This window comes from Anomalospiza imberbis, chromosome 3, assembly GCF_031753505.1.
Source record: "Anomalospiza imberbis isolate Cuckoo-Finch-1a 21T00152 chromosome 3, ASM3175350v1, whole genome shotgun sequence".
In the NCBI taxonomy this organism is placed as follows: Eukaryota; Metazoa; Chordata; class Aves; order Passeriformes; family Viduidae; genus Anomalospiza; species Anomalospiza imberbis.
The window spans coordinates 104,762,848-104,787,866 of record NC_089683.1 but is presented as its reverse complement, the minus strand read 5'-3'; the positions used below and the strand labels follow the sequence as shown (position 1 = coordinate 104,787,866).

Here is a 25,019-nt window from a genome sequence, read left to right as displayed (position 1 = left end):
CTCATTTCTCCAGGGACATGGTGAAAGCTCTTTGCAAGACTCTGCACTCTGAAGTTTCTCTCCCGGAGTGTGCTGGCAGGATTTGCCACATGAGCCTCCCCGCAGGATGGGCTGGCAGCTTGGCTCTTGGCACAGTCTGGGAAGTGCAGCAGCACTCGGAGCCCTTTCCCCTTGCCTTGCTGCTGCCCCAGGCTCACCAGGATTTGTCTCTGCATTTCCCTTCCTTCCTGCTGGGCTGGCACTGCAGAGTGGCAGCCAAGAGCGGGAACAGGGTCTTGTGTACAGGTGGCCTTAACAACTTCCGGAGAAATAAATACTCCAAGTGTGATTTTGAGGCAATTTAGGGAGCTGTATTATTTTCTGAAAATCTACTTTCACACTCAAGATACTGATTTTTAGTGCCTATAGTGGTTGCAAAACCCAGATTTTAGCAGTGAGCCTCTAAATACTTTATTGGCATTTCTGTGCTCTGAGGGGTTTATCCCAACAGGCCCTGGCTGTGAACCACATGTTGTCCCTTGCTTTCCCCCAGCTGGTAACAGGAATCATCCAGCCTCTCCTTGGGAAGCACTTTTAAATCGCCAGAAGCCTTAATGCTGTGGCTGAGTAAAAGCAAACAGTGAAAGCCAAGCAGTGCAATTTGCAGAGCAGCTGTCTAGTCCCCAGAAAGGCAAGAGTAAAACCACTAACTCTGGGTTATATCTTAATCTCCATGTAGACTTTGACTGTTCAGCAGCACAGTAGCCTGTTCTAATGCAACCTTCTACCTACAGAGCTCTTCACTAACATGAGCATTTTTCTGTTCAGACTTGATGGGAAGATCCAATGAGGAGTTTCTCTGATTGCTCTGATAAGTTTTCCCTTTTTGGGGAGAAGCACATTTAAGGGACAATTGCAATTTTAAGGGACAGTTGAAAAGAGGCTCATGAGTGATAAATGGAATTTTTTGCCCTGTGTCCTGAGCACACAGCAGAGGCTGTGTTCCTCTCCTTTTTGGGCTGCTTGCTCACCCAAGTGCTGTTCTAGAAACCAAGCTGAGATTTGTTTTGACATTTTCCGCTCTAAATATGCAGAAAATGGACCTTTTCAAATTCTGTAAACATTCCTGTGAATGTGGTTTTTATCCACACCTCAGGGATAGATGAAGCAGTCAGACTCACCCTGGGAGGAAATGCGATGTTGGCCGCTAGGATCATTTTCACATTCCATTTGCACTTGGCAAATCAACTGTCTCTTAAAGTATTGGTTTTCTCTAGTGGTGATATGGAAATTGTCCCCAGTGTCTTTGTACTTGCTGAAAATCAGACAGAAAATAGTCTTGGATTCTATATAATGGGAAAAGGAAAGTCTCCAGTACCAAAACACTCCTGGAGATTGGATAAATAAACAAATTACTTATGTAAACCTATACAGAGAAAAGACTGAGGGGGAAAGGTACAAATATGCTGTGAACTAATGGTGCAAAAACATCTCTAACAACCTCCACAAAACCATCTGACCAATAAGTAGTACATGTGTCCCTGTTTCTCTTGCTGTTGAACTGTGTGGGATCTGTGTGTTTAATTCTGCTTGTCATAGAGGTGATTCCTTTCTACTTGAATCAAGGGTTATTTATATATTGTTAGAATTGAACTGTTAAAGAGGCAGATCCTTGACTGAGCCCTGAGTAAATCCCTGAGTAAGAGCAGTCCCTGAATCTCACACAACTCTGCTGTAGAGGCATCTCTTCATCCTTGATCTGGAGGCATTTTGCATTATTTCGCACCAGGAATGTTTCCTCACACCCCTATGTATTTTCTTTTCCAGCTCTCCCTCTGGATCAATGAGAAGATGCTCACAGCCCAGGATATGTCCTATGATGAGGCGAGGAACCTGCACAGCAAATGGCTGAAGCATCAGGCATTCATGGCAGAGCTTGCATCCAACAAAGAGTGGCTGGAGAAGATTGAAAAGGTAGGTGAAGAACATCCGAAAAATGCCCTTATCTTTGTCCAGGGTGGCTGTGCACAGAGATGGGATCTGTTCCTCTGCAGAACTGGTCCTTAAATCACCCCACAGCTGAGGCTGAAGGAGACTTCTGGTGCATTGTGTCTCCATCCAACCCATTTTATTCTTCATTGATGTTAAAAGTCTTTTATCCAAGACATTCACTCAGACATTGGCTACAGTGCCAGTTTAGTTTTGTCTAGTCTTTCCTATCTGCCAGAAGGAAGGCATAGCCTAAATTTCATACCCACAGGGTAAGTGGGACAAATGTTGGGATTTGAGCCAATAAAGTAGAAGCACTTCCTGGGAAATAACAGAAAATAGAGAACAGCTGAGTTTATTCTTCTGTGCTGCTAAGCTGGCTTTCATTAATTCAGAACTATAACCAAGCCGCCTTTGCCCATGCAAAATTAGAGCATGAGGTAAAGAACATCGAGTTTTGTGATTAATTAAGATTCACAGCTCTGTATCAAGTTATTTGAAGCCTTAATATGCTATGATGAGCTGTATTTTCCCCCTCCATTTCTGCTGTGCAGCTCTGGAGCACTGAGGAGTCTCCTCTTTAGCTCTGACAGTGGGTTTCTGTTCAGTGTAAGTTAGCTTAATTGCTCATTTCCTCTCCCACTTTGGCACTCCGTATCCCATTAGAGGCTTTTCTGTGATCTACAAATAGCAATACCCTTTAATGGTGTAATTAGAAGGCTGCTCTTGGTACTGGAAGTTCCTTTTTAGTGATGCTAAAAGGAACATCCTTTGCCTCTGAAAAATCAGATTGCAGCAAAAGACCAGGGTTGTGTACAGAGTTGTGACAGTCCCTGGATTCGCATTCCTATGGAATGTGCTGGGTTGGGGGGAGCATTCCCATCTGCACCCAGCTGAAGAGATAGAGATAATTAGAAAAAAGACAATGTTTCCCAAACTCTCCCAGCATTATGCTGTGTGTTCATGGTTCTCTGGTGATGTGGCCTCCAGGAGCTGGGGCCTCAGGAAACACAGTGTGTGCAGCTCTAACTCCCTGCTCCATCCTGCCTGAGCCATGGCCCCAGGAGCTCCCTTTGGGGAACACATGCAATGGAGAAGAGAAAGGAGGCATTGCTTGACCTTCCCATTGCTAAAAATCCCTCTTCAAGGCAGCACAGGGACCTGAGAGCTGATGTTCTGGAAGGAGTCACTGGATAATTGGAGATAGAAAATGAGTGGTTGATACTGCTAGCAGATGAGAAATCCTGAGTGCTTATTAATCAGGATAATTGCCCTAACGGGCTGTGAGTGCTCCCGAGGAGGTACCATTTGGTTGCTCTTTGCTTTGCAGGAGGGAATGCAGCTCATTGCAGAGAAACCAGAGACTGAGGCCGTGGTGAAGGAGAAGCTGACAGGTCTCCACCAAATGTGGGATGAACTTGAATCCACCACCCAGACCAAGGCTCAGCGTCTCTTCGATGCAAACAAGGCAGAGCTTTTTACCCAGAGCTGTGCAGACCTGGATAAGTGGCTGAATGGTTTGGAGAGCCAAATTCAGTCGGATGACTACGGAAAAGATCTCACCAGTGTCAACATCCTGTTGAAGAAGCAGCAGGTAAACAGAGCATGGGGTGCAGCAAGCAGGCAGCAGATACCTGCACTAAAATGAACGGGCAGGGCAGGCTTTCAGTTTAGAAAAGAAAGAAATGCTTTTCTTTCTTCCTATTCTTTCATGTATCTTTAAGAAGAACAAGAAATTCATCCACCAACAAATCAGACAATTGTTATTAACATGGTAAATCCTCACTGACCAGCATCTCTTCTCCCTTCTGAGGAAGCTGTTTATGTGCCCTAATTGTATGAACAGCTTTCATCCTGGTTTACAGGACCTCTTTGCCATGTTTCTGTTTAGATGCTGGAGAATCAAATGGATGTCCGTAAGAAGGAGATAGAGGAGCTGCAAAGCCAGGCAAGGGCTTTGAGCCAAGAGGGCAAGAGCACAGATGAAGTCGATGGCAAACGCCTTACTGTAGAAAAGAAATTCTTGGAGCTGCTGGAGCCTTTGAATGAGAGAAAGGCCAACCTGCTGGCCTCCAAAGAGATCCACCAGTTCAACCGGGATGTGGAAGATGAAATTGTGAGTATCAAAGAAATCCCATTCCCCAGCCAGTAGGAAAATGTTGGAATACTGCTGCTTTTTGCATCTTGAGTGTGCCAGCCTCTTTCTGCTGTCCCAAGTGTACCTGGGGTTCCTTGAAATCATGTGTACTCTCTCTTTCAGTTGTGGGTCGGAGAGAGGATGCCCATAGCTACATCTACTGACCATGGACACAACCTACAGACTGTGCAGCTACTAATAAAGAAAAATCAGGTAAGTAGGTGCTGTTAGAGCTCCATACCTGCTGTTTCTCCTTAGTGCTGACTAATTCGGGAAGGAAATATCTGGGGTAAAACAAGGGTGCTGTGGCGTGACCACAGGTGATGACACAGCCACAGGTTGTCCACATGAGCTGATGGTGTGTGTTTTCTTGACCCTCTGGAGTTAAGACCCCTGACTTGTATTTTAATTTCATTTGCGCATTGTCTCATCAGTCAATTTTCTCCCATGTAGACCCTTCAGAAAGAAATCCAGGGTCACCAGCCTCGTATCGATGACATTTTTGAGAGGAGTCAGAACATTATCACAGAGAGCAGCCCCAATGCTGAAGTCATTCAGCAGAGACTTGCAGACTTGAAGCAGCTGTGGAACCTCCTCATCGAGGAGACGGAGAAGCGCCACAAGCGCCTGGAGGAGTCTCACAGGGCTCAGCAGTATTACTTCGATGCAGCCGAGGCTGAGGCCTGGATGAGTGAGCAGGAGCTCTACATGATGTCAGAAGAGAAAGCCAAGGTGAGCAGCTCCACAGTGACACTACTTTGACCTTAATTGCTTTGCTGGAGGGAGGCAGGTGACATAATTTGGTGTGGCGCTATGGAATGGTAACATAAACAAATGTAACTTCCTCGTGAAGCCTCAAGTGATCATGGCTTCTACCTGTTCTGACATCTTTGATAGTGTGCAGGATAGACTGTGCTGTATGGAACCAGGGAAGCATCCTCGCGCTGCAGAGGGCAACTCTGTGCCTGCCTTCACTGCAAGGTCAGGATTGCCAGTGTGGTCTAGTTAGGTCCAGTTTTCTGATAGTTTTGAATGACAGTACAATGCACCCGGCTGTGAAATGGGGCCTGGTGGTCAGTCAGATGCTACCACTGTCACCAGCCTTGACTCCCAGTGACCATCAGCTTTGACTCCCAGCTTCACGCCATACCACAGAGAACGCAAACTTCTGTTTTCCACGGAGGTGTTAGTGCTGGAGCTTGTTTGTTATCAACATAAATGCACCATGTTTCCTGCCCTGGTAAAATAAAGCTCAGTTTTGTATCAGAAGAACACATTCCACAGGTGTTCAGTCTCCAGCTAAAAATGGCTTGTTTTCTTTTTTATCTATTGCAAATAGCTCACTATGCAAAATATTGTACTGAAAAGGATTTATTGACAATATCAGTTAACACTGAGAGTAGGAGGCTGGCTTTCTTAGCTATAACAGTGCATAAAAAGTTTTGATTGGAAATTCTCCAGAAACTTTGGTGGAGAACCCATTGGCATGGACTGTGTAGGATTTCTTTTCTGTGCCCCATGCTGTTGTTGAGATGCCTGACAAGTGGTGTGTCTTAATCCGTTCCATATTTCTGGGCCCTGCACCAGTGTTGTGAAAACATGTAAAAAGCTTCCACACAGAAGATGAAACTCAACATACTCAATGCCCAGCTGATGTAATTTTGTTCTGCACCCCAGAGAGGTTGATGCATTATCTCTTTCACTCATTATTTTGCTTTCTGGGGGTACCATTTGCTGTGACATCAACTGTTCTACACCATTGGCAGAAAGACTTGTCTTTAAGCTGTACTTGGAAGCAGCTCCTTATAATTCTTCCTGTCATTTTCTGTCACCCTTACAGGATGAACAGAGTGCAGTGTCCATGCTGAAGAAACACCAGATTTTGGAACAAGCTGTAGAAGATTATGCTGAAACTGTGCACCAGCTTTCAAAGACCAGCAGAACTTTGGTGGCAGATAATCACCCAGAAAGGTATAAACTGCCATTTTTAATTGGATCATGAGTTCTTTTAGCAATTCAGTCCCTTTGGGTGGTTGTGACACACAAAGACCACCACAGAGAGTAAGTAGCTCAGAGGCTCATACAGAGGAAGAGGAGTTTAGCCTCACTCAATTCAAGGTATCTGTTGGACCACCCTGATTTGGCCAGAGACAGGGTCAGTATGTGTAGCTGCTGATTTCTGGTGGTTCTGGACACCTGGAGTACCCGTCCCCTGTGCAGGCTGCAGTGTCAGGTCTTGCCAGCACTGCTGAATATCGTGGAGGCGGAGCAGTCCTCAGGCCAAAGTCCAGATCTGCTCTTCCAACCAACTTTAATGTCCAGCAGAGAAGGTCACTGTCATTAATCCTTCTGCAGAGCTCCCCAGGATCTGCCTCTTCTCTCTGAGATTCCAGCAGAATCAGAGCCTGCAATCAGATGCTTTAAACATGGGCATATTAGCATCTTACTTTTGGTAAATTTATCTCACTTTTCATAAATGGCTTTCCCTGAGGGAGAACTCAGGAAGCTTAAGAACCATTTTGCTGTAAGAGCTGCAGCTCAGCAGAGAGAATTCTCCACTGGCTTCAGCTGCAAAGATGGTTCCACTCTGAGGCTGATGTATTTAACTGCTCAGCCTGCGCAGGCTGGAAGGTGTCACTGGCCTAGGCCAGACACACTCTGCCTCCCGTGGAAGGTTGTTATTTAACTCGAAAGCACTCTCTTGTGGTCACGATTGCTTCTGATGAGAACAGACTTCCTGGCTGACCTGTCTGAGTACTGGAATAACATCATCAGCCTTACAAGGCAGATGGAAGGCACTTTGACAGCTCTGTATGGCTCAGACAAAATAGAGGCCATAGATACAGCAAGTAGAAATAGTCATCCCTTGTGCAAAGGCTGAGCTTTAAGCGCTAAGAAACCCATGAGTGCTGCTGAACTCTGAAGCAGAGTTTAACTGAAAAGGAACTGCTCCCTGCCTCAGCAGCTCAGATCCTGCCTGTAGCTCTGGGAGAAGACTCTGGTGTGATCTGTGTCCAGACAAATGGAGAGCTGGGTTCCAGCTCCCCTCTCTAAAGCCAGGGGTTTACAGTGCAGGACAGACAAGCTTCCCAGCTATTGCTGTCACCTCTGCTAGCAGAGAATTGGTCCAGCATGTCCGAGTCAAATTCCTGCCTGCAGCAGACGCTCATTCTGTGGGTTAAATACCCCGAGTGACTTTTATTCCTTGCAGTTCTCCCCATTTGGTTTTACTTGCAAAGCAAAGCAAAATGCAGACTCTGTGCTGTTTGGTTTTCCAGCGAGCGCATCAGCATGCGCCAGTCCAAGGTGGACAAGCTCTATGCGGGCCTGAAGGACCTTGCTGAAGAGAGGAGGGGCAAGCTGGACGAGAGGCACCGGCTGTTCCAGCTCAACCGCGAGGTGGATGACCTGGAGCAGTGGATTGCCGAGAGGGAGGTGGTGGCAGGGTCCCATGAGCTGGGCCAGGACTACGAACACGTCACGGTGAGTCCTTGGAGGGGCCCCTCGGGGTGCTGCTCACAGGGGCTGGCTTGGCTCACTCAGGTTTCTCTGTAGCCACAGTGCTGCATGAGGCTCTTTCTGTGCCTTCCAGATGCTGCAGGAGCGGTTCCGGGAATTTGCCCGGGACACCGGGAACATCGGGCAGGAGCGGGTGGATACTGTCAACCACATGGCTGATGAGCTCATCAACTCCGGCCACTCAGACGCTGCCACGATCGCCGAGTGGAAGGACGGACTCAATGAGGCCTGGGCAGATCTCCTGGAGCTCATTGACACGAGAACACAAATCCTTGCAGCCTCTTATGAACTGCACAAATTTTACCACGATGCCAAGGAGATCTTAGGGCGTATCCAAGACAAACATAAGAAACTGCCCGAGGAGCTTGGTAGAGACCAAAACACAGTGGAAACACTACAGAGAATGCACACGACGTTTGAGCATGATATCCAGGCCCTGGGCACCCAGGTGTGTGGCAGGTGAACTGTGGGCGTGGGAACCTGAGCTGCAGAGTTTGCTGCTGCCCTTGGCCCCTCCGTGGCTGGGAGACAGAGGGCTGCCATCCTTTTCTTATCTGTCTGTTTGCTGCTCAGTCATTGCTCTCAGTTGATTATCTAAAGTAGCAATCTGTAAGTACACCGGCTTCTGAACAAGTTGGCAGTTGTTGGATGTTATTCTGTTTCCTGTCCTTGGTTGAAGAAGAAATGAGAAAGGCAGAGAGCTTCTGTATTGATATAAAGTAAAAAATATGAAGGAATGTATAAGCCTGGTTGGCTTTTTGAGGTTTGGCTTTATTTTGGTTGGTCAGTTTAAGATTTTTGGTTTAAAAAAAACACCAAAAATCCCCAGTCAAACCCTTTGTGCTAAGCACTTTTTATTTTTCTTTTTTGAGAGGCAAAGACATACAGAGAGGCTTTCTGTCTTGGTTATGAACCTGGGCATTCAGAATGAAATATGGCCTTTCTTGGTGCTTCTTAAGAGCAAAAGAGATCTAAAATCCACAGTTCAGGCTAAGATTTTTAAAAGCATCCAAACTTGATCTAATTCTGAATCTTTTGAAGCTAAGGTGTGCCAAGTAGAAGGTGGCAGCTGCTCATACAGCACAGGGGGGATTCTAAATCAAAAATACAACATTCAGCTGCCACAAGGAGAATTTGGGAAGGGAACAAGTTTCTTATGGAGTGGAGGAATTGCAACTGACTGTATTTATCCCAGTAGGTCAGGAAGGAGCTTTTATGGCCCAGCTGCCAGCCAATTCTTTATGTTGCAATTTACACTAAAACAAAGGAACATAGAGCAAGCATTTGATTTTCCAGGTGTTTTACTTTCAGAAGCTGTAGATTTTATACAAAAAATGGGAGACATTCACAAAACATCAATCCCAGTCTCTCAAAAGGTAATTATAATCAAGACCTAAGTGAAGGAATATGTAATCACAGCACAGAGCTGTGGGGAAGGCACTTAGGATAATTTCTGAGTGAAACAGCCAGACCACTGAGTGGATCATCTTGAGAGAGGCATGGTCTCTGTGCCTGTAGATAGAAGGCTTTTTGATTTGATGATTAAAAAAAAATTTTAGACAAAAGCTAATGGAATGTTTCCTGGCTTGCAAAATATGGAAAACAGTCAGGAATTAGCATTTGCCATCCCAAGACAGTGTTTGAAAGGAATAGATTTCTAATAGTAGAAGGTTCTTAACATTCCCACATTTTATTCTCTTTGAAGTCATTATCTACATTTTTGAAAAATAACCTCTGCCAGCTGCAATAGTGGTTTGGATACAGAGTTCCCAGGTGCTTTTGTCCCTTATATGAGAGGAAGGGAATTTGATGATGAAAATAGTCCCCGTTTGCCCTGAAATGTAAGACACTTGATTTGGGCACTGTCTCTCACAGCGGGTTGAGGCAGTGGCAAATCTTTGCTATTTTGGGGGTCCCTTGACCCTACAGTGTTCTCTGAGGGATAATACTGGCTTACTAACAGCACAGACCTTTCTAGTGTGAACAGACCAAATCCATTTGCAGTGACTTTAGAAAGCCCCTCAAGTGATGAATTAGCAGATAAGTGTCTCTGTATTTGTGACTCAGGAGTCACAAACCCACTGATGGCTTTGTCTCTCCTGAACTGCTGCAGGTGCGACAGCTGCAGGAGGATGCAGCACGCCTCCAGGCTGCCTACGCTGGGGACAAGGCGGATGACATCCAGAAGAGGGAAAACGAGGTCCTAGAGGCATGGAAGGCACTGCTGGATGCCTGTGAGGGCCGCAGGGTGAGGCTGGTGGACACAGGAGACAAATTCCGCTTCTTCAGCATGGTTCGGGATCTCATGCTCTGGATGGAAGACGTTATCCGGCAGATAGAAGCCCAGGAAAAGCCAAGGTAATGCAAGGCATCCCTTCTCCATCCAAAGATAAGGCTGCAGGTCACCTGAGGAATATCTGTAGGGCTCAGTATCACTGAGAGTGGCTTTCAGAGCCTGCTGCTGCAGCAACTTGCTCATGTGGGTGGCTGCTGGAATAATTGCCATAGAAAATTGTGCCCAGAGAGATTTGGTGTCACACTGGGGTTATTTAATCTCTGATTCAGGCCAGAATGGTGCTGTTCCTTGGGAAAGGCTTCCTGAACTACAAAGACAATCTAGGAATCAATTTTTTCGTTATGGAGTTGTGGGTCAGTTTTAAAAATGTAGCAGCTGTTGAATCCAAAATCTGTGTTTCTGGTAATTTTAGGGATGTTTCATCTGTGGAACTCCTCATGAACAATCACCAGGGGATCAAAGCAGAAATTGATGCCCGAAATGACAGCTTCACTACGTGCATTGAGCTTGGCAAGTCTCTGCTGGCCAGGAAACACTATGCATCTGAGGAGGTACTGTGCTCCCTGTGTACAGTCATGGGCTCCTGGGGGTTCCTTACAAGGGAGAAACCTGCCCTGTGGCACCCACAGAGGAATAACGACAAGTGTCACCTTAGGGACTAGTGTTTTTCCTGTTGGAAAATCAGGGTATAACTTCACTCTGGCAATTCATGTTGGGTAACAGAGATGACACTGAGATGTAAAGTGTCGTTTTCAGCCCAGAAAATGCAAAGAAGTTGCTGCATTCCATTCTGCAGAGAATGGCTCTGGAATGGAAAGGTGTCTTCCTTGAGCAGGGGCAGATGCAGCTGTGCGACAGCCTGAGCTCCCTGCAGGGGAAATGGAATGCTGAGGAGAGGCCTGCTAGGGGAATGAGCAGGAAAATGTTTGTTGTGTAGGGACTAAATTCAAGGAATATTAAGAGAACCATATCCAACTGCTTAAAGCCTTGATTTATTTTATGAGATGTGTAGGCCACAGGATAAAGGCTTAGCCCTTGGTTCCCCTGCCTCCCTTTGGGGAAGGGAGGATAACCAAACATTGTGAGGCACTTCCCTCTCAGGAAGGGGAGAGCTTCTGCAACAGTCCTGAGCAGCACGTTTTGCATAATTCAGTGGAAAGGGGCAGAAGATTCAGTGCCTGATTGCACTATTTACATTTGTTTGCCCATTACACCCTTTTATCAAATACTCTGTGTGCTGTAGCTTTTAACAGACACTGAATGCTTATGCAAATGTGATATTTTAATGGAAATGTCACATTTATTTATACTTGGAAGAGAAAAACAGCTGTTGTTTGCATGGTGAAGTCACTTCCTGAGGAATTTGTGCTGTGTCTGTCAGTGCAGGGTGGGGGGCAGCTGCTGCCTGGTGCTTGTGTAACAACCCTGCTCTCTGCTCTCCATCCAGATCAAGGAAAAGCTCCTGCAGCTGACAGAAAAGAGAAAAGAAATGATTGACAAATGGGAAGACAGATGGGAGTGGCTGAGACTGAGTAAGGAAACCCTTGGATTTCTTTTGGGCAGGGCCATATCTAACTTTCTTCACTGTGCCTTTCTGAGCATTGAAAAAACCCTGCAGCTCCTCACTTTTCTGTTACAGTGCTTGGAAGTGTGTTTGTGCTGGAATAGCTGCAAGGTTCAACCTGCTGGTTGTTAAATAATGAATTTGAAACCAAGAAACCCTCACCAAAGGTCTTGCTCTATATGATTAAATTTGGAGCTCGGAGCATTACCTCTACTGTATTTGCAGGTGTCACATTCCAATTTCTATGCTGAAATTATTAGGTCACAGCAGATTAGAACAAAAAAGCACACTAAATTTACAAAAGGAAACTTGCATTTTTCCTAAAGCAAAGCCAATAGGAGAAATGTCTGTCTTTTCAGTGACCAGTTTCACTGAACTTAGCTAGGGGGATCACTTAGCCAAGTGCGTGTACTTTGTTCCCTGAGCTGGGCTTAGGTAAATCCCAAAGCTGCCTGATGACTCCATGATGCTCATCTTTGTGACATTAATGGCACTGACACCTGTGCCCTCTCTGCTCAGTTTTGGAGGTGCACCAGTTCTCCAGAGATGCAAGCGTGGCTGAGGCCTGGCTGCTGGGACAGGAGCCCTACCTGTCCAGTCGTGAAATAGGGCAGAGCGTTGATGAGGTGGAGAAATTAATCAAGCGGCACGAAGCATTTGAAAAATCCGCAGCTACCTGGGACGAGAGGTTTGCAGCGCTGGAGAGACTGACCACGGTGAGTGTCTGAGCCGCCCCGGCCATTCCTCTTGGCTGGTGGTTTGGAATAACTCCCAGCATCACCAACTTGATCTCCATTTCTTGGTTGTTTGTTGATTGACCTCAGCCAGCCACACAGAGCCTGAAGTTTCCTATTTCCAGCCATACTAAAAAACCCTCTTTGGTTAATTTGAACTCTACAACCTGCAAGGAAAAAGCTTAAATGATAAATGACCTAAAGAGTCAGCAGGAGCTGTCTCAGGCCTGGGTGTGATGACCCAGAAGAAAATTTCAGAGCTGAACAGTTTGCTCCAGCCCTATGCTGTACAGGCTGGCCAATTATTTTTGGTTAAAGATGACAGTGGTGGGAAGGGGGCAGTGACAGTGATGTTTGTTGTGTTGTGACTGCTCCAGTGCAAGGCTGTATTGTTCATTAGGAAGACACAAAAAGCAAAAAAAACCCAAACCCCAATATGAACACAACTGCAGTGTCAGTCATTAATGCTTGGAGAGCATTTTATCATATTTGGAGAACAATTTGGCTTTAGACACTACAGTTGACGTGGCCTGCGTTTTCACACACACTGAGTGTCACAGCTGCAGACAAAAGGAACTGGAGTTTCTCAGCATCTTCACAAATCAGGCTGTTTTTATGGAGATGGGCAATTTCAGGGATTCAGACAGGAAACATTTTATTTCTGTGTTTGGCAAACAGACAAGAAGTTGTCACTTTTGGATATTTTAATAACTTGGGCTGTTTTCTTGTTTGTCTGGGGTTTGTTCTAATAGAATGAGTTGTAAAATAGACATGGCCAGTGGAGAGCTGCTGTCAGAGGGTCTGATGCTAATGGCCTCCCTGACAAATTCAGCGCCACAAATGCTTTTAAAGACTGATGCCTTCCAAGTTTATACCCATTCACTTTAATTTCAGTAATGTTTCAGAAAAACATACAGAGTTGTTAGTTTCTAGAACACCCCTCAAAAAACGAGCCCTGTTTTTAAATAAAAAATGTTTCCTCTGCCAGCTGGAACTGCTGGAGGTGCGTCGGCAGCAAGAGGAGGAGGAGAGGAAGAGGCAGCCGCCCACTCCGGAGCCCAAGGTTGCAGAGGATGGAGACTCCCAGCAGCAATGGTGAGCTGGACTCTGCACTTCCCTTGGGGAGCCATTGGGCTGAAAAAGTGCTGTAAAAGGAGAGGAGGTTGTATGAGTTTGTAACATGACCCTTGTTAAAAGACTTGGTGGTTTATGGGGACAGGACCTCTCCCAGATCCCTGAATTCTGTACCAAGTTCCCATTTTCCAGTTGTCTCTGCTGAGGCATCCCTGGCCCAAAAGTGGGAATGCTGCTTTTGTCCCCTGGGCCATTGCAGTTTCTGAACAACCTTGGCTTTTTTCTTTGATGAGCATCATTTACAGATTTTAAGCCATTTATTAAATTGCTTATATGCTAAGAAGAGGTTTATTTGTAAGGTAACTGTCAGTAAAGCCTGGTTAAATTTACAGTGGATTTATTCAGTTGGGCCTGAGGATTTTAGGAACATGCTTGGATTTCTTAAATTAATATTCTGTAAGAAAGTCTCATTTTGTTGAACAAGGTGGGTGACTTCCAAGAACCTCATACAATTTCTTTTCTTTTTCTTCTCTCCAACAGGGATGGGACAAAAGGAGAACAAGTTTCCCAAAACGGTTTGCCCTCAGACCAGGAATCTCCACGGGTTAGTTACCGCTCCCAAACCTACCAAAACTACAAAAACTTTATTAGCAGACGGACAGCCAATGACCGCTCGTGGTCTGGACTGTGACCCACAGAATCACTTGCAGCAACAGAAACCTTTTTTCAGTATGGTTTACTGGTACTGGTTTAATCTTTTGGCTTCAGATTTCCCTGCTGCTTTTCTCTTCCTTCCCATCAGTTGACTTTTATTTAATTAGCAGCCCCTTGGACATATATTTGCTTCACTTTAATCTTTGTTTATTTGAATCTCCCCACTGACACTCAGTTGCTTTAAGGTGACACATTTATTTAATGTTATTTACTGTGAGTTTTTCATGTCGCTAATAGTATTAAGATTTTCCAGCGAAAGCGTCCTTTATATGAGTAATTGAGATGTAATGAGATTACATCCTAATGAAGAAGAGCACTAGGACCTGACAGGTATGACGCATCGAGTTATACTAACAGGTCTCAGCACGGCAACTTTATTAAATCAGCTGCATTAGCAAGAATTATGTACCAGGCCAAAGATAATCCACACGAGTGAGCTGGGCAGGAAGGGCTGGGAGGGGGGGAGTGTGACTGTGGACAAATAAAAGCCTTAAGGTTAGTTTGTATAACATTCCATGCAGAATGGACTCATTGACTGCAGAGATAAATAAACGTGAAATAAACCATTCAAAACCAGTATCTAGATTTATCTGGGGGTTTAGTCCTCATGCAGAGTTGTGATCTTGCTGTGTTGGGGCCCCATTTGGCCTCAGTCTTGTCCAGTTGGCACTACAGCAATTTTATTTCTGGGCACGAGAGAGGTAGGGGTGTAAATGAGAGTAGGGTGTAACCCCTTGGGGAGACGATGTGATGCTTTCCTTCAAAAACTAAATAAAATACACTGAGGAGGTCCCAGCTCTTTATTTTACATAGGTGCAGGCTGAATGCTCCATGCCTTACTCACTCCTTCTTGACAGGGGGTGTCGCAGTGGAGTCAGGAGGCATGCCAAGAATCCTCATGTGCAGCCATGACAATGCCAGTAAATGTCTCTGGAGTTAATGCAACACAGGATCCGAATCTGGCTGCCCTCCCCACCCCCTTCCTGCAGAGCCTCCTTGTTTCAGATAATGCTTTGAGTGAAAGGACACTTTTCTTTGTTGCTGAGCCTGGCTCTCTGGGGTCACATTCAGTGCAGGAGAGGCTCCTGGCAGGCTGGGATCTGTGGATATCGGGGCTCTTACAGTGCTGTACAGCAAACACGAGTCCCAGCTGAGGGCTCTGGCAGGATATGCCTTTCAGCACAAGTTTGGCTTAAGGAAGCCCGTCCTAGTTAGGTCTGAGTTTGCACACAGACTCTGCCAATGCTCCACAGTACACAGCAGTTCTGTCTTTCTCTTTCTGGAAATAAAACCTTTTGGCTCTTCTTTAGCATTCAGTCGTGAAGTGAGCTGTTGACATTCTAAAGTTTATAAATTCTCTACAGTTGGGCAGGGAATGTGAGGTGATCTTCAAGCACATCCCAGATAATCATCTTGTTGGTTAGACAGCCTTATACATCACCTGTTTGCTTCTTTTGAAATTTTATTTTATTGCCATGCTACATGATGCATTTCCATGTTCATCTTTGCCATCAGCACTTCAGTCTTCCAAGAGAACTTCCAAGCTCAGTTTGTTGAGTCCTGTGTTGCAATACCTTGGGTGTACAGAGCTGTGTCAGTGAGGTACAAGATGTGCTGCTGTTGATCAGAATTTTGGTTTCTGACAACTGGCTGAGCAGTGCAGCTGGATTGTTCTGTGTGGGCTGAGCTTGTGAACAGAGAGCGGTGATTGAAAGGATGTGCTTCAGTAACTGTACTTTTGTCTTTCCACTTCATGATGCGTGTTTTTTTTTTTTCTTTTGTCAGGATAACAACATATAGCTTCTTAATGCTTTTTAAAATTCCATATGAATTTATGGGGATGCTCTGGTGGCTGCCCTGTGCCTCAAAAGTGTATCAGTTCCCAGGGCAGGATAGCTGTAGCTTCAGATTCCACCATCTGCAGAGCCTTCCCATGTATTTTGGTGAAAAAAGTAGTCTGTAGAAGGAATTTATAGAGATAGACTTTTTTTTTTGTATTAGTACACTTACGTAAAAATTCCACTTTGGTGATGATGATGATGAAGAAAAAGTAAGTCGTTGATTAAGGGCATCATTTCAGGCACTAGAAGAGTAGGATTTCATCTATTTATTGCAGCCTGTGGGTCTGGCTAAAGGCATTAGGAAGGTCCTTTTGATAGAGCAGCCTAGAGGTTGGCATCTGTTTGTATCTGAAGCAGGCAAATCATCTGGTTCTTCATCTGTGGGGCAGAGCCTTGACTCGATGAACTGAGCAGATGTTGCTTCAAGCACTGTGAAATCCAAAGGGGCACCTGTGTCATTGTCACCACCTGTCTCGTTGCATGTCCCAGTCCTGCTTTAAAGATTTCCAGAGTAGCCTGTAGCCACTAAAGTACTTCCAACTAACCCCTCAGGCCCCACTGAGAGAACTGTATCATGTACACGAGACCTGTTGTGTTGTAACAGGAGTTTGCTGTTGCTGTTTGTCCTCTGTGGCGTTGTCTCCGCATGCCCCACGCATGTTTCCATTAAAGTGTGTTCAGCTCCGTTTTCTCCTCCGTTTTCATGACACATCCTTCGCAAAGCTGTTCGTGATTTATTTTGCTTGTTTTCTGTTAATTGTAGATAACACAAGAAAGGAAATAAAACCTGAAAAAGCATTAGAAAAGCTTTTCATAGCCCTTTTACAGCCAGTAGAATTTGATGTAGAAGGTGCAGTTCTGATGGTGTAATTAAAGTTGGCAGTTACTTTTCAAAGCCACAGGGTTGCAGCACTAAATTCCTTATTATTTCCCATCAAATATATTGAGCAGCTGTGCAGTGGCTGCTGATTTGAAACTGGTCTGGTTTACCTCAGATTAGGGGTTCTAGGTACCCCCCAAAGCAGTCCTATTTTCTCATCTGGCTGGTACTGCTCCAGCAAATGCACTGCTTTCTGTGTCAGTGCAGGGTCCAGGTATTTCTGGGGAGTTTATTTAAGTTGTGGAGACGAGTTCCTGTGGGCTGTGTGATTCTTCAGTGCTGGTAAGAAGTGTCAGGTCCCTCCAGCCAGCAGCAAAGCAGAGTTTGAAGTTCAGGAGCTGTCACTGGACAGAAAGGTGTGCAAATGGCTCTCCTTGTTCTTGAAGGGATTTGTTGGTGGTTGACACGGGTGATGAATGGTGACTCAGGGGTTGTTCATTCCACTACTTGTCTTCTGGCAGTGTTTGGATAAACTTCAGCCTCATCTATTTACCCTCTCCCCCACTTTAATGCACCATTTTTATTATACTTTGAGATTTGGGTACAAGTAGTGAGGGTTGATGGCTTAGATTGATCCTAGTTGTGAAGCAGCAGTGTAAGGCTATGTGTCTTTAGGGACAGGGTAAGCCAGATCTGATTGAAGTGCAATGTGAGCTGTGATTCTCTCCCTGTTTAAGGGTGTAGTGTCTGTGCTCTGGAGGTTTAGGTTGCTAAAGGCAGTTAACCAATCCTTCCCATGGTCAGAGCAAGCTGACACTCAGATCTTTATAGGCCAATGGTGAGGTACAAGGTGTGAGGCACAATAATGGATACTGGGCAGGTGTAAGAAGTTCTAGCAAACAGCGGCAAAATTGAGTTTGTTGCATAATAATTTGGCTGCTTTTGATTTGTCCAGGCCATGTGCAGAAGTGGGAATGTCTAATTATTGTGCCATTTACAAAAACCTGCTTGCCTGCATAAAACCAGTCCAGAATGTTTGTAATCTACTAGAGCATTAGCAGCACTGAGCTTTAGTAACTTGCTAATAATAATACTACACACTGGTTGTGTAACTCCTGAGCTGCTACCAACGGCTCTACACGTCAAAGTAATGGTACAAGAAAAAAAAAAAACTGGGACCAAGCTGCATTTCAAAAGCTTATAGCCATTAGGATTCCAATTTAAATGATTTTTGGATGAATGGCTCCTGAAGACGTCGCCAGCTTGACCAGTGAGAGCTGCTGGAAACACGGCTGCTCTCTAGGCTATCGATCCCAGTGCGCCAGGCAACGCGACCAACAAAGCAAGTGATGGGCAAGGCCTTGGTTCTGTCTTTGTTTGGGGGTAAATAGCTGTGTGATGCTGTGTGACTGTGGTGGTTTTCAGTTCCTTTAACCAAAATCCAATCCACCTAATAACGCCAGTCTGAACCAGACCTCGATCAATTGACATGTGACCTCATTCCCCTTGTCTTTACGATCCAATATCCTAACTGGGATGGTGGAGATGCATGGTGTAATCTTTCTAATTTCTGCATGTTTTGATTTTGTTGTGTCACTAGGGGAACGGGGAAAGCGGGAAAGGAGCTTTTACAGAAACAAATCAATTGCACACATTTTTGTAAATGCTCCTGGGTGATTGTGACATCTTTCTCTGCTGACTCATAGTTAATACCGTTTATGGACCTTTAATGCCCCAGTAATGCCATAAATGTACTTAAGGTGGCTGATGTGTATAACTTCTACTGTTCCTCTAGGTTTGCAGAAAGTGTGATTGTTACTGTTCCAAACATTTGAGTACTTAGCAACAGAATTAAATGCTCTCATTCTAGGAATAACATAATAAAAGAATTGACCAGCAGAGCAAAGCACAGTAAAATTCACACTGATGTTCAGCTGCTTTTATTTTTCTGTCTCTCCACCTATAAAATGGGTACTAATCCATTCCTACCTTCTAATTTCCTTGGCCTCCTGTGTCTCCATGGAGTGCGAGAAAGAACTTACTGGCCTGTGTCATTGTCCAGGCAAAGTTTATACACAGCCACGTTGTGCAGGGAGACAGATTAACTGCAGAATGCCTCAGTGCTGGGGGCTTCTGGCTGAACGTGTTCTCCACTGTTCCTAGGTGGCAGAAACTGCAGAAACCAATGAAATGGTCAATGGAGCTGCAGAACAGAGGACGAGTTCCAAAGAGTCCAGTCCCATTCCTTCCCCGACATCAGACCGCAAAGCCAAGAGCGGCGTTCAGGCCCAGACTGCTGCTACCCTCCCAGCCAAAACACAGGAGATCCCCTCAGCCCAGATGGAGGGCTTCCTACACCGCAAGCACGAGTGGGAGACACACAGCAAGAAAGCCTCCAGCAGGTACAGTGCCCGATGTGTAACACAGGCAGGGCAGCCCAGGGCTCTGCCCAAGACAGCACACAACCATCTCCAGCCTTCTCTTAGCTCCCAGAGACCTCCTAGGCTCCTGTTGCTCTAGGGGTGGGGCTGCAGGGCTGAACACCATGTGGGGAACAGCAGTCTGAAGATATTTGGTACAAAAGACAGCGTTAGCCACATTTGTGAGGTGGAAAACTGAGGCAGAGAGATGCCACGACTTTCCCACTCCACATGATGGATTTGTGGCAGTAGTGGGATTTGATTCCAGATCTCTCAAGTTGTACGTTACTACAAGAAAAGAAAACCACGTAGGTGTGAGACTAGAAATGTTCATATTATTCTGACATTTTCTATTTGCACATTACCACTTTCCACCTACTCTGTAATCTGTTCAGCATGAACAGAGGACAACTGGTGCACCATAGTCAATTCCATTCCCAAGGAATGTCCTGCAGGTCTCAAACAGGCAGAACTTTGAGATTTGTCTGCACTGAAAAAGATGACTGGGGTCCTTCATGACCTGAGAGAGCTCTCGAAACCAGATTTATGACTTGGCTGACAAGGGAAATGTTCACAGCGAGTGCTGAGCTGCAGCAACATCTGTGGGATTTGGTAGGAGCCAAAGTACTTGGCAGAGCTGAAAGCTCAAGTGAGTACAGCAGTACCAGGATTTTTGTGCCACTGGAGTTGTTCACACCAGACAACACCTTTGAGGCAGTGACAGCCACCAGTACTAGTGTCTGGGTATTCTTATTTCCAGTAATTGTTAATTTTCACAGTTCTATTAAAGAATGAGGTGGATGATGCCACTAAGAGTATTTGTGTCAATCAAGAATTTCACACAAAGTCCATTCCATTCCATTCATCAGTTTGCAGCACAGTGAGAATTCCTTCTACAACAGAGCACTGCCATAAAAAGGTCAATCATTTTCTGTCTCAAGAATGTAAAGTACCCAGTCTGCCAAACAGTCCTCCCACTGTGAGGACAGGCTGATGTGCTGTCACAGGGAGCTCTGGGAATCTCGGTTCCCTTTGGCTTTAGTCTTGAAGCTGTGCTTCCATGAAAGAATTCCTTGTCTGCAGTTCATGGGACAGCATAGGCTGTATTCACATCCTCACACAACCAATCTCCAGTAACTTACAGAAGTAATGACATTTGGTTTCTCCAGTTCTGCAGGTGAGAGCATTGCATTTATAACTGCTCTTGTTGTTTCCCATGTCTCAAAGGTCATGGCATAACGTGTACTGTGTCATAAACAACCAAGAGATGGGCTTCTACAAGGACTCAAAAGCTGCTGCTTCTGGCATCCCTTACCACAACGAGATCCCCGTCAGTTTGAAGGACGCAGTCTGTGAAGTAGCAGTCGATTACAAAAAGAAGAAGCATGTGTTCAAGCTCAGGTAAACTTGGGGCAGTGTTCTGCCTTGGGAAAAGCCATGGGTGGGTGTGTTCACTGGGAAACCCAGCCCAGGAACTGACCATGAATGTTAACTGCAGCACCTGCTTTTCTGAGCAAGCTCTTTCTATCCCTGAGCTGTGGTCCATTCATCAGAGCGAGCAAACACCGAACAGTGTTGCAGTAATCAGAGCACTTTCATCTGGGACAAGACCAGATGTGTGTGCCTGCAGCTGGGGGCCTGCATTTCACAGTGCTGGGTTTTTCAACTGCTCCCTTTGGAACTGGTGGAGACCAGTGATCGTGGTTCTGCTCTTTTCCAAATCAAGCCTCCTGTTTAATTTTTTCAGTATGAATTTAGGAGACTACTGAACACATCTCACATATTCAGGTCTGGAACATATAGTTACAGACCATTTCACTCAAATATGTGAAAGACCTGTTGCTCAAAAGTTAAAAAAAGGCTTTTCCTTGGGAAACTCTTTGGTTTACTGAGCAATCTTCTAATGCCAACAGTTAAAAAATATTTATTATTACACAGCTGTGAGGTAATCCTGTCAAAGAAGAATTACTTTATGAACTGATTGGGTCATGTATTCCAACACAGGTGTTTGGGGCTTTTTGGCAGAGCAGAGGTGGTGGTGGTGTAATTTTGTATTGGTACAGGAATCCTCTAAAGATCAGAGAATCCCTATCTGGGGAAAATTTGCTTTATAGAAAATATATGTGGAAATATATAGCAAATATTTAGGGAAATGTACCTTTCTTGAAGACAGACCTGCAGCTATGTGATTCATCCTTTAGACTATTTTAAACCTCTCTGAATTGCTAATGGAAGTATATATGCTGTTCCAAATCCAAAGTTAGGCAGAAAAACCAACTGCCCTTTTTTCCCAGAGCTCCATCGCCTGCATCAGGCCCCTCAGTTACTTGCATGTAGATATTTCTTTTACTCAAGCACTGTTATTTTGCTATTTAATCCTTAATTTCCTTTCATAAAGAGTTGTTAAAGTGCTTGCTTTTTGTTGGGAAAGATGGGGAAACCTGCAGCAGAGCTCCTGCTGCCCCTGCCTCCTGCTTGTTCTGGTGATATTCAGCTGTTTTTTCATTTCTATGTATCATCACATTGTTAAATGTATCCCATTTAAACCTCCTGAGTAAAATCAGCATAGGAATCAAACAGAAGGGAGACTCTGGCTTTCACTGTGAGGAGAGGCAGCTGCTCATCACTAATACTCAGAGCAGGACCTTGAGGCAGCACCACCATAGCAACAAGAGCAGAGCAGCTACACCATTTTGCAGGATTTCACAGGAGCCATGAAAACTCTGGGTGCTGCCTGTGACATTTTTCTTTTGAGAGTATTGAATAAACTTTGATAATGTGTTTTGCAAAGGACAAAAGATGTACCTGAAAGAGCAACTACTGAGCCAACAGCCACATGGCTGCTGTACCACCTTGAGCATGTTCAGAGCCCAGAGCTACTACATGTGTGTACTACAACAGGGGTTGTTGGGGGCATTTGGCACACGGGCACTGTCCTGTGCAGTCCTGTGTGCCTTGTCCTCCTGCTCATGTGCTGGAGCCAGACAAGCAGGAGTTGAAGCACTGTGACCACTACTGGGCTAAATTTGTGATGGTGTTTTCTTTCCAGATTGACCGATGGCAATGAATACCTCTTCCAAGCCAAAGACGATGTAAGTGTGTTTTTCTTACGGTTTGTTATTGTGCTGTCTGTGCTGCTGTACCATGGGGAGAAGCAGCTGCTAAGAGCTGGTGTGCACTCTGTGTGGGTGATGCGTAGGCCCAGGGCTGCTCAGGTACAGCCTTTAGGAGGTGTCTCTGGAGGTGCAGAGCCAGAGGGGATGAGCTGGGGCTGGTTTTCCTTGCATTTCCACCCGGGTGCGTTCCCTCTCCGCACCGTCGCGGGAGTCAGAGGGGTGTGCTGGCTGTAACAGTTTTGTGCCTTTGGGGCTTCTTGAAGGAGGAGATGAACACGTGGATTCAGGCCATCACATCAGCGATCTCTTCAGACAAAATCGAAGTGTCCCCGACCACCCAGAGCACTCCAGCCTCCAGCCGTGCCCAGACCCTGCCTGCCAGTGTCACAATAACCAGCGAGTCCAGCCCTGGCAAGCGGGAGAAAGACAAAGAGAAAGACAAAGAGAAAAGATTCAGCCTTTTTGGTAAAAAGAAGTGAATTCCATCTCCACACACTGCACTTCTCTGACCGTTCCAGTGGAATTCCAGCATGCGAGCTCAGAACCAATACGTTACTCTCTGTGCCTCATGTTCCTCAATGTGATTGACATTTTTTTATTTATAGAGCATTTTAAAATTTAAAAAGCCAACAAAAAAAAAAAAGAATTTAAAGTTACAAACGTATGAGGTGCATTGGGCAGCTTGAGGACCAGGTTTTGGGGGTTTGTTTTTGGTTTTTTTTTTTGTTTTTGTTTTTGTTTTTTTTTTCTTTTTTTTTTTTTAATGAAGTTAATGTAGATTAGATCTTAATATTTAAACTGTTCCTCAATTTTGTGAGGCTGTCTTGGAAAATAACCCACTTGTAGTGCTATTGGTATGCAAGGCAGCGGTGCTTTCGAATCTACTGTGCACATGAGAAACCAATGTAAAATTCTCAAAGGCATTCACTTCCAGTTAAGGTTGTTATGCTGAGTCCTGACTAGTAGAGCCTTCCCCTGTGATTCTAACAGGAATTAAAATGGTAGTGTGTTCTCTTTGCTGTAACAGAGTGCAGGTATGCATTGACTCACAGCCCAACGTTTAACACCACCCGAAGCGTCCCCGCATCGAGTACGACAGATAAGAATGTTGGTGTTCAAGACGGATTAACAGGCTGGTACAGTTTTAAATAAACTGTAATTTCAAATGTCTTTTTTTTTTTTTTTTTTTTTTTTTTTTTTTTTTTTTTTTGCTGAAATACATTATATTGTATGTTTCAGATAATTCTAGTACAAAGTATAATAAGACTAGATGTATAATAAACCCTTTAAAATCATCAATAAGTGTAAAAGTGGAACTGAAGCATTTACTGGAAAAGTAATGTTACTCAAATGGTTACTTGCTTGTCAGCTGCAGCACTGTGTGTTATAATTTTGCTACATTACCTTGCTCTTTGATACATAGTGTGCATTTCTGTCACTGTAACTATTGTAATGAAAAATTTTCATCTTACTGCACAATCAAAAATTACATTTAATAGGAATGAACTTTCAATGACTGGGCCTGTAGTCAAGAGTAGTACTGGAACTGGCTTTCAGTTGTATCGAACTGTACCTCTAGACTTTTACCCTATCTGTTAAATATATGCGATGTCATTAAATGCTTTTAAAACTAAATATGCTGGGTAAGTTTCTTATTTCATTTCTGACAATGTTAAATCATAATTTTGAAAGAGGATCAAAAATAAAGTTATTTTAAAATGTCATCTCTCCTGTGCACTGAAACTGATGTCTTTAAATGTAATTCCATTCTTTTGTGCGGATGTTCGTTCTGAAATAGTTGTTTTCTCTCTTCCCACTTTTCTTTCCCTTCACTTCCCACCTGCCCTCCCTTGTACCCTGCCTCCCAAATTAAGTGCCAAAAATAAAGAGAAAAGGAATTAAATTAATATTTTGAAAAATATTCTGATACAGATAATTTTTGTGGGAAGTGAAACCGGCAGAGTGGATGGGAGTAAGCACATCAGAGTCTGGGCAATGGAGTTCCCTGAACATTTACCTGATGGAGGTAAAGCTCCATGTTCCAGTTGGCAGCAAAAGGACATCATTTTGAGTAAGCATCAGTCTCCAACTTCCTGCCCACCTTTTGCTCAAGTGCTTACATCCTTTCCTTACCTTAGATGCCACCTAGGGAACCATCTAATAGGAACAGCTCTAAAATCCAATGTGTTTTAAAGTCAATGAAATGTAAGGAACCCGAGTTTTAATGTATTGTGATTGTTAAAATCCGCTCAAATATTAATTTTGGTAGAAAGCAGATAAACTGCAAACTCACGTGTTTCTAAGTGACAGTTTCCTGAACATGTGACCAATACAGTGTTTTAAATTATTTTCATGGAGTGTACAGTGTTCTCTGGGTTTTTATTGTTTTCCAAAGTTTTTGGTTATTAAACAATGGAGTATTCATGTACACAAGTTTTTACTCTGTAATGTTATGATGTTCAGTCTAATTATTAGTAAAATGTAGGCTAGTATTATAAATGTAAAATCTAATACTTTAGAAAAAGCTGAAGTTTAGCCTTATTAGAGACTATGAAACGATTTTCTGAGTTGATTAATCTGCACAGAGATGTTGATGCCTTACATATGTGTCACTTCAGCTGAGCTGGTGCAATGAGCAGTCAGGCAGATGGATCTCGACAGCCTGTGGTGTGTGGTTCTGTAGTGACTTGGTTGAACATTGCCTTTAGAGATGTTTTCTTGTTTGTCTCACTCCTTACTGGAAGTTGTTCCCAAGAATGACTTGAATAAAAATCCTTTCTGCTTAGGGACTGATTGGAAGTTGCTGAGGAGCAGAA

The 25,019-nt window shown here is 44.5% G+C and overlaps 1 protein-coding gene across 3 annotated transcripts in view; it reads left to right on the top strand.

Moving 5' to 3' along the window:
* Positions 1-23,927, top strand: part of SPTBN1 (spectrin beta, non-erythrocytic 1) — a 115,933-nt gene extending 92,006 nt beyond the window's left edge. For all 3 annotated transcript variants that reach the window (XM_068186237.1, XM_068186236.1, XM_068186238.1), the window contains 18 exons: positions 1,807-1,953; positions 3,299-3,562; positions 3,860-4,084; positions 4,229-4,318; positions 4,559-4,837; positions 5,946-6,076; positions 7,384-7,588; positions 7,698-8,072; positions 9,738-9,982; positions 10,333-10,471; positions 11,368-11,452; positions 12,004-12,200; positions 13,207-13,313; positions 13,833-13,896; positions 18,831-19,069; positions 20,315-20,488; positions 22,137-22,179; positions 22,467-23,927. In XM_068186237.1, the coding sequence (XP_068042338.1) occupies positions 1,807-1,953; positions 3,299-3,562; positions 3,860-4,084; positions 4,229-4,318; positions 4,559-4,837; positions 5,946-6,076; positions 7,384-7,588; positions 7,698-8,072; positions 9,738-9,982; positions 10,333-10,471; positions 11,368-11,452; positions 12,004-12,200; positions 13,207-13,313; positions 13,833-13,896; positions 18,831-19,069; positions 20,315-20,488; positions 22,137-22,179; positions 22,467-22,682 (3,225 nt within the window). In that variant the 3' untranslated portion in view covers positions 22,683-23,927. The remainder of the gene's footprint in view (positions 1-1,806; positions 1,954-3,298; positions 3,563-3,859; positions 4,085-4,228; positions 4,319-4,558; positions 4,838-5,945; positions 6,077-7,383; positions 7,589-7,697; positions 8,073-9,737; positions 9,983-10,332; positions 10,472-11,367; positions 11,453-12,003; positions 12,201-13,206; positions 13,314-13,832; positions 13,897-18,830; positions 19,070-20,314; positions 20,489-22,136; positions 22,180-22,466) is intronic.
* The last annotated feature ends 1,092 nt before the right edge of the window (positions 23,928-25,019 follow it).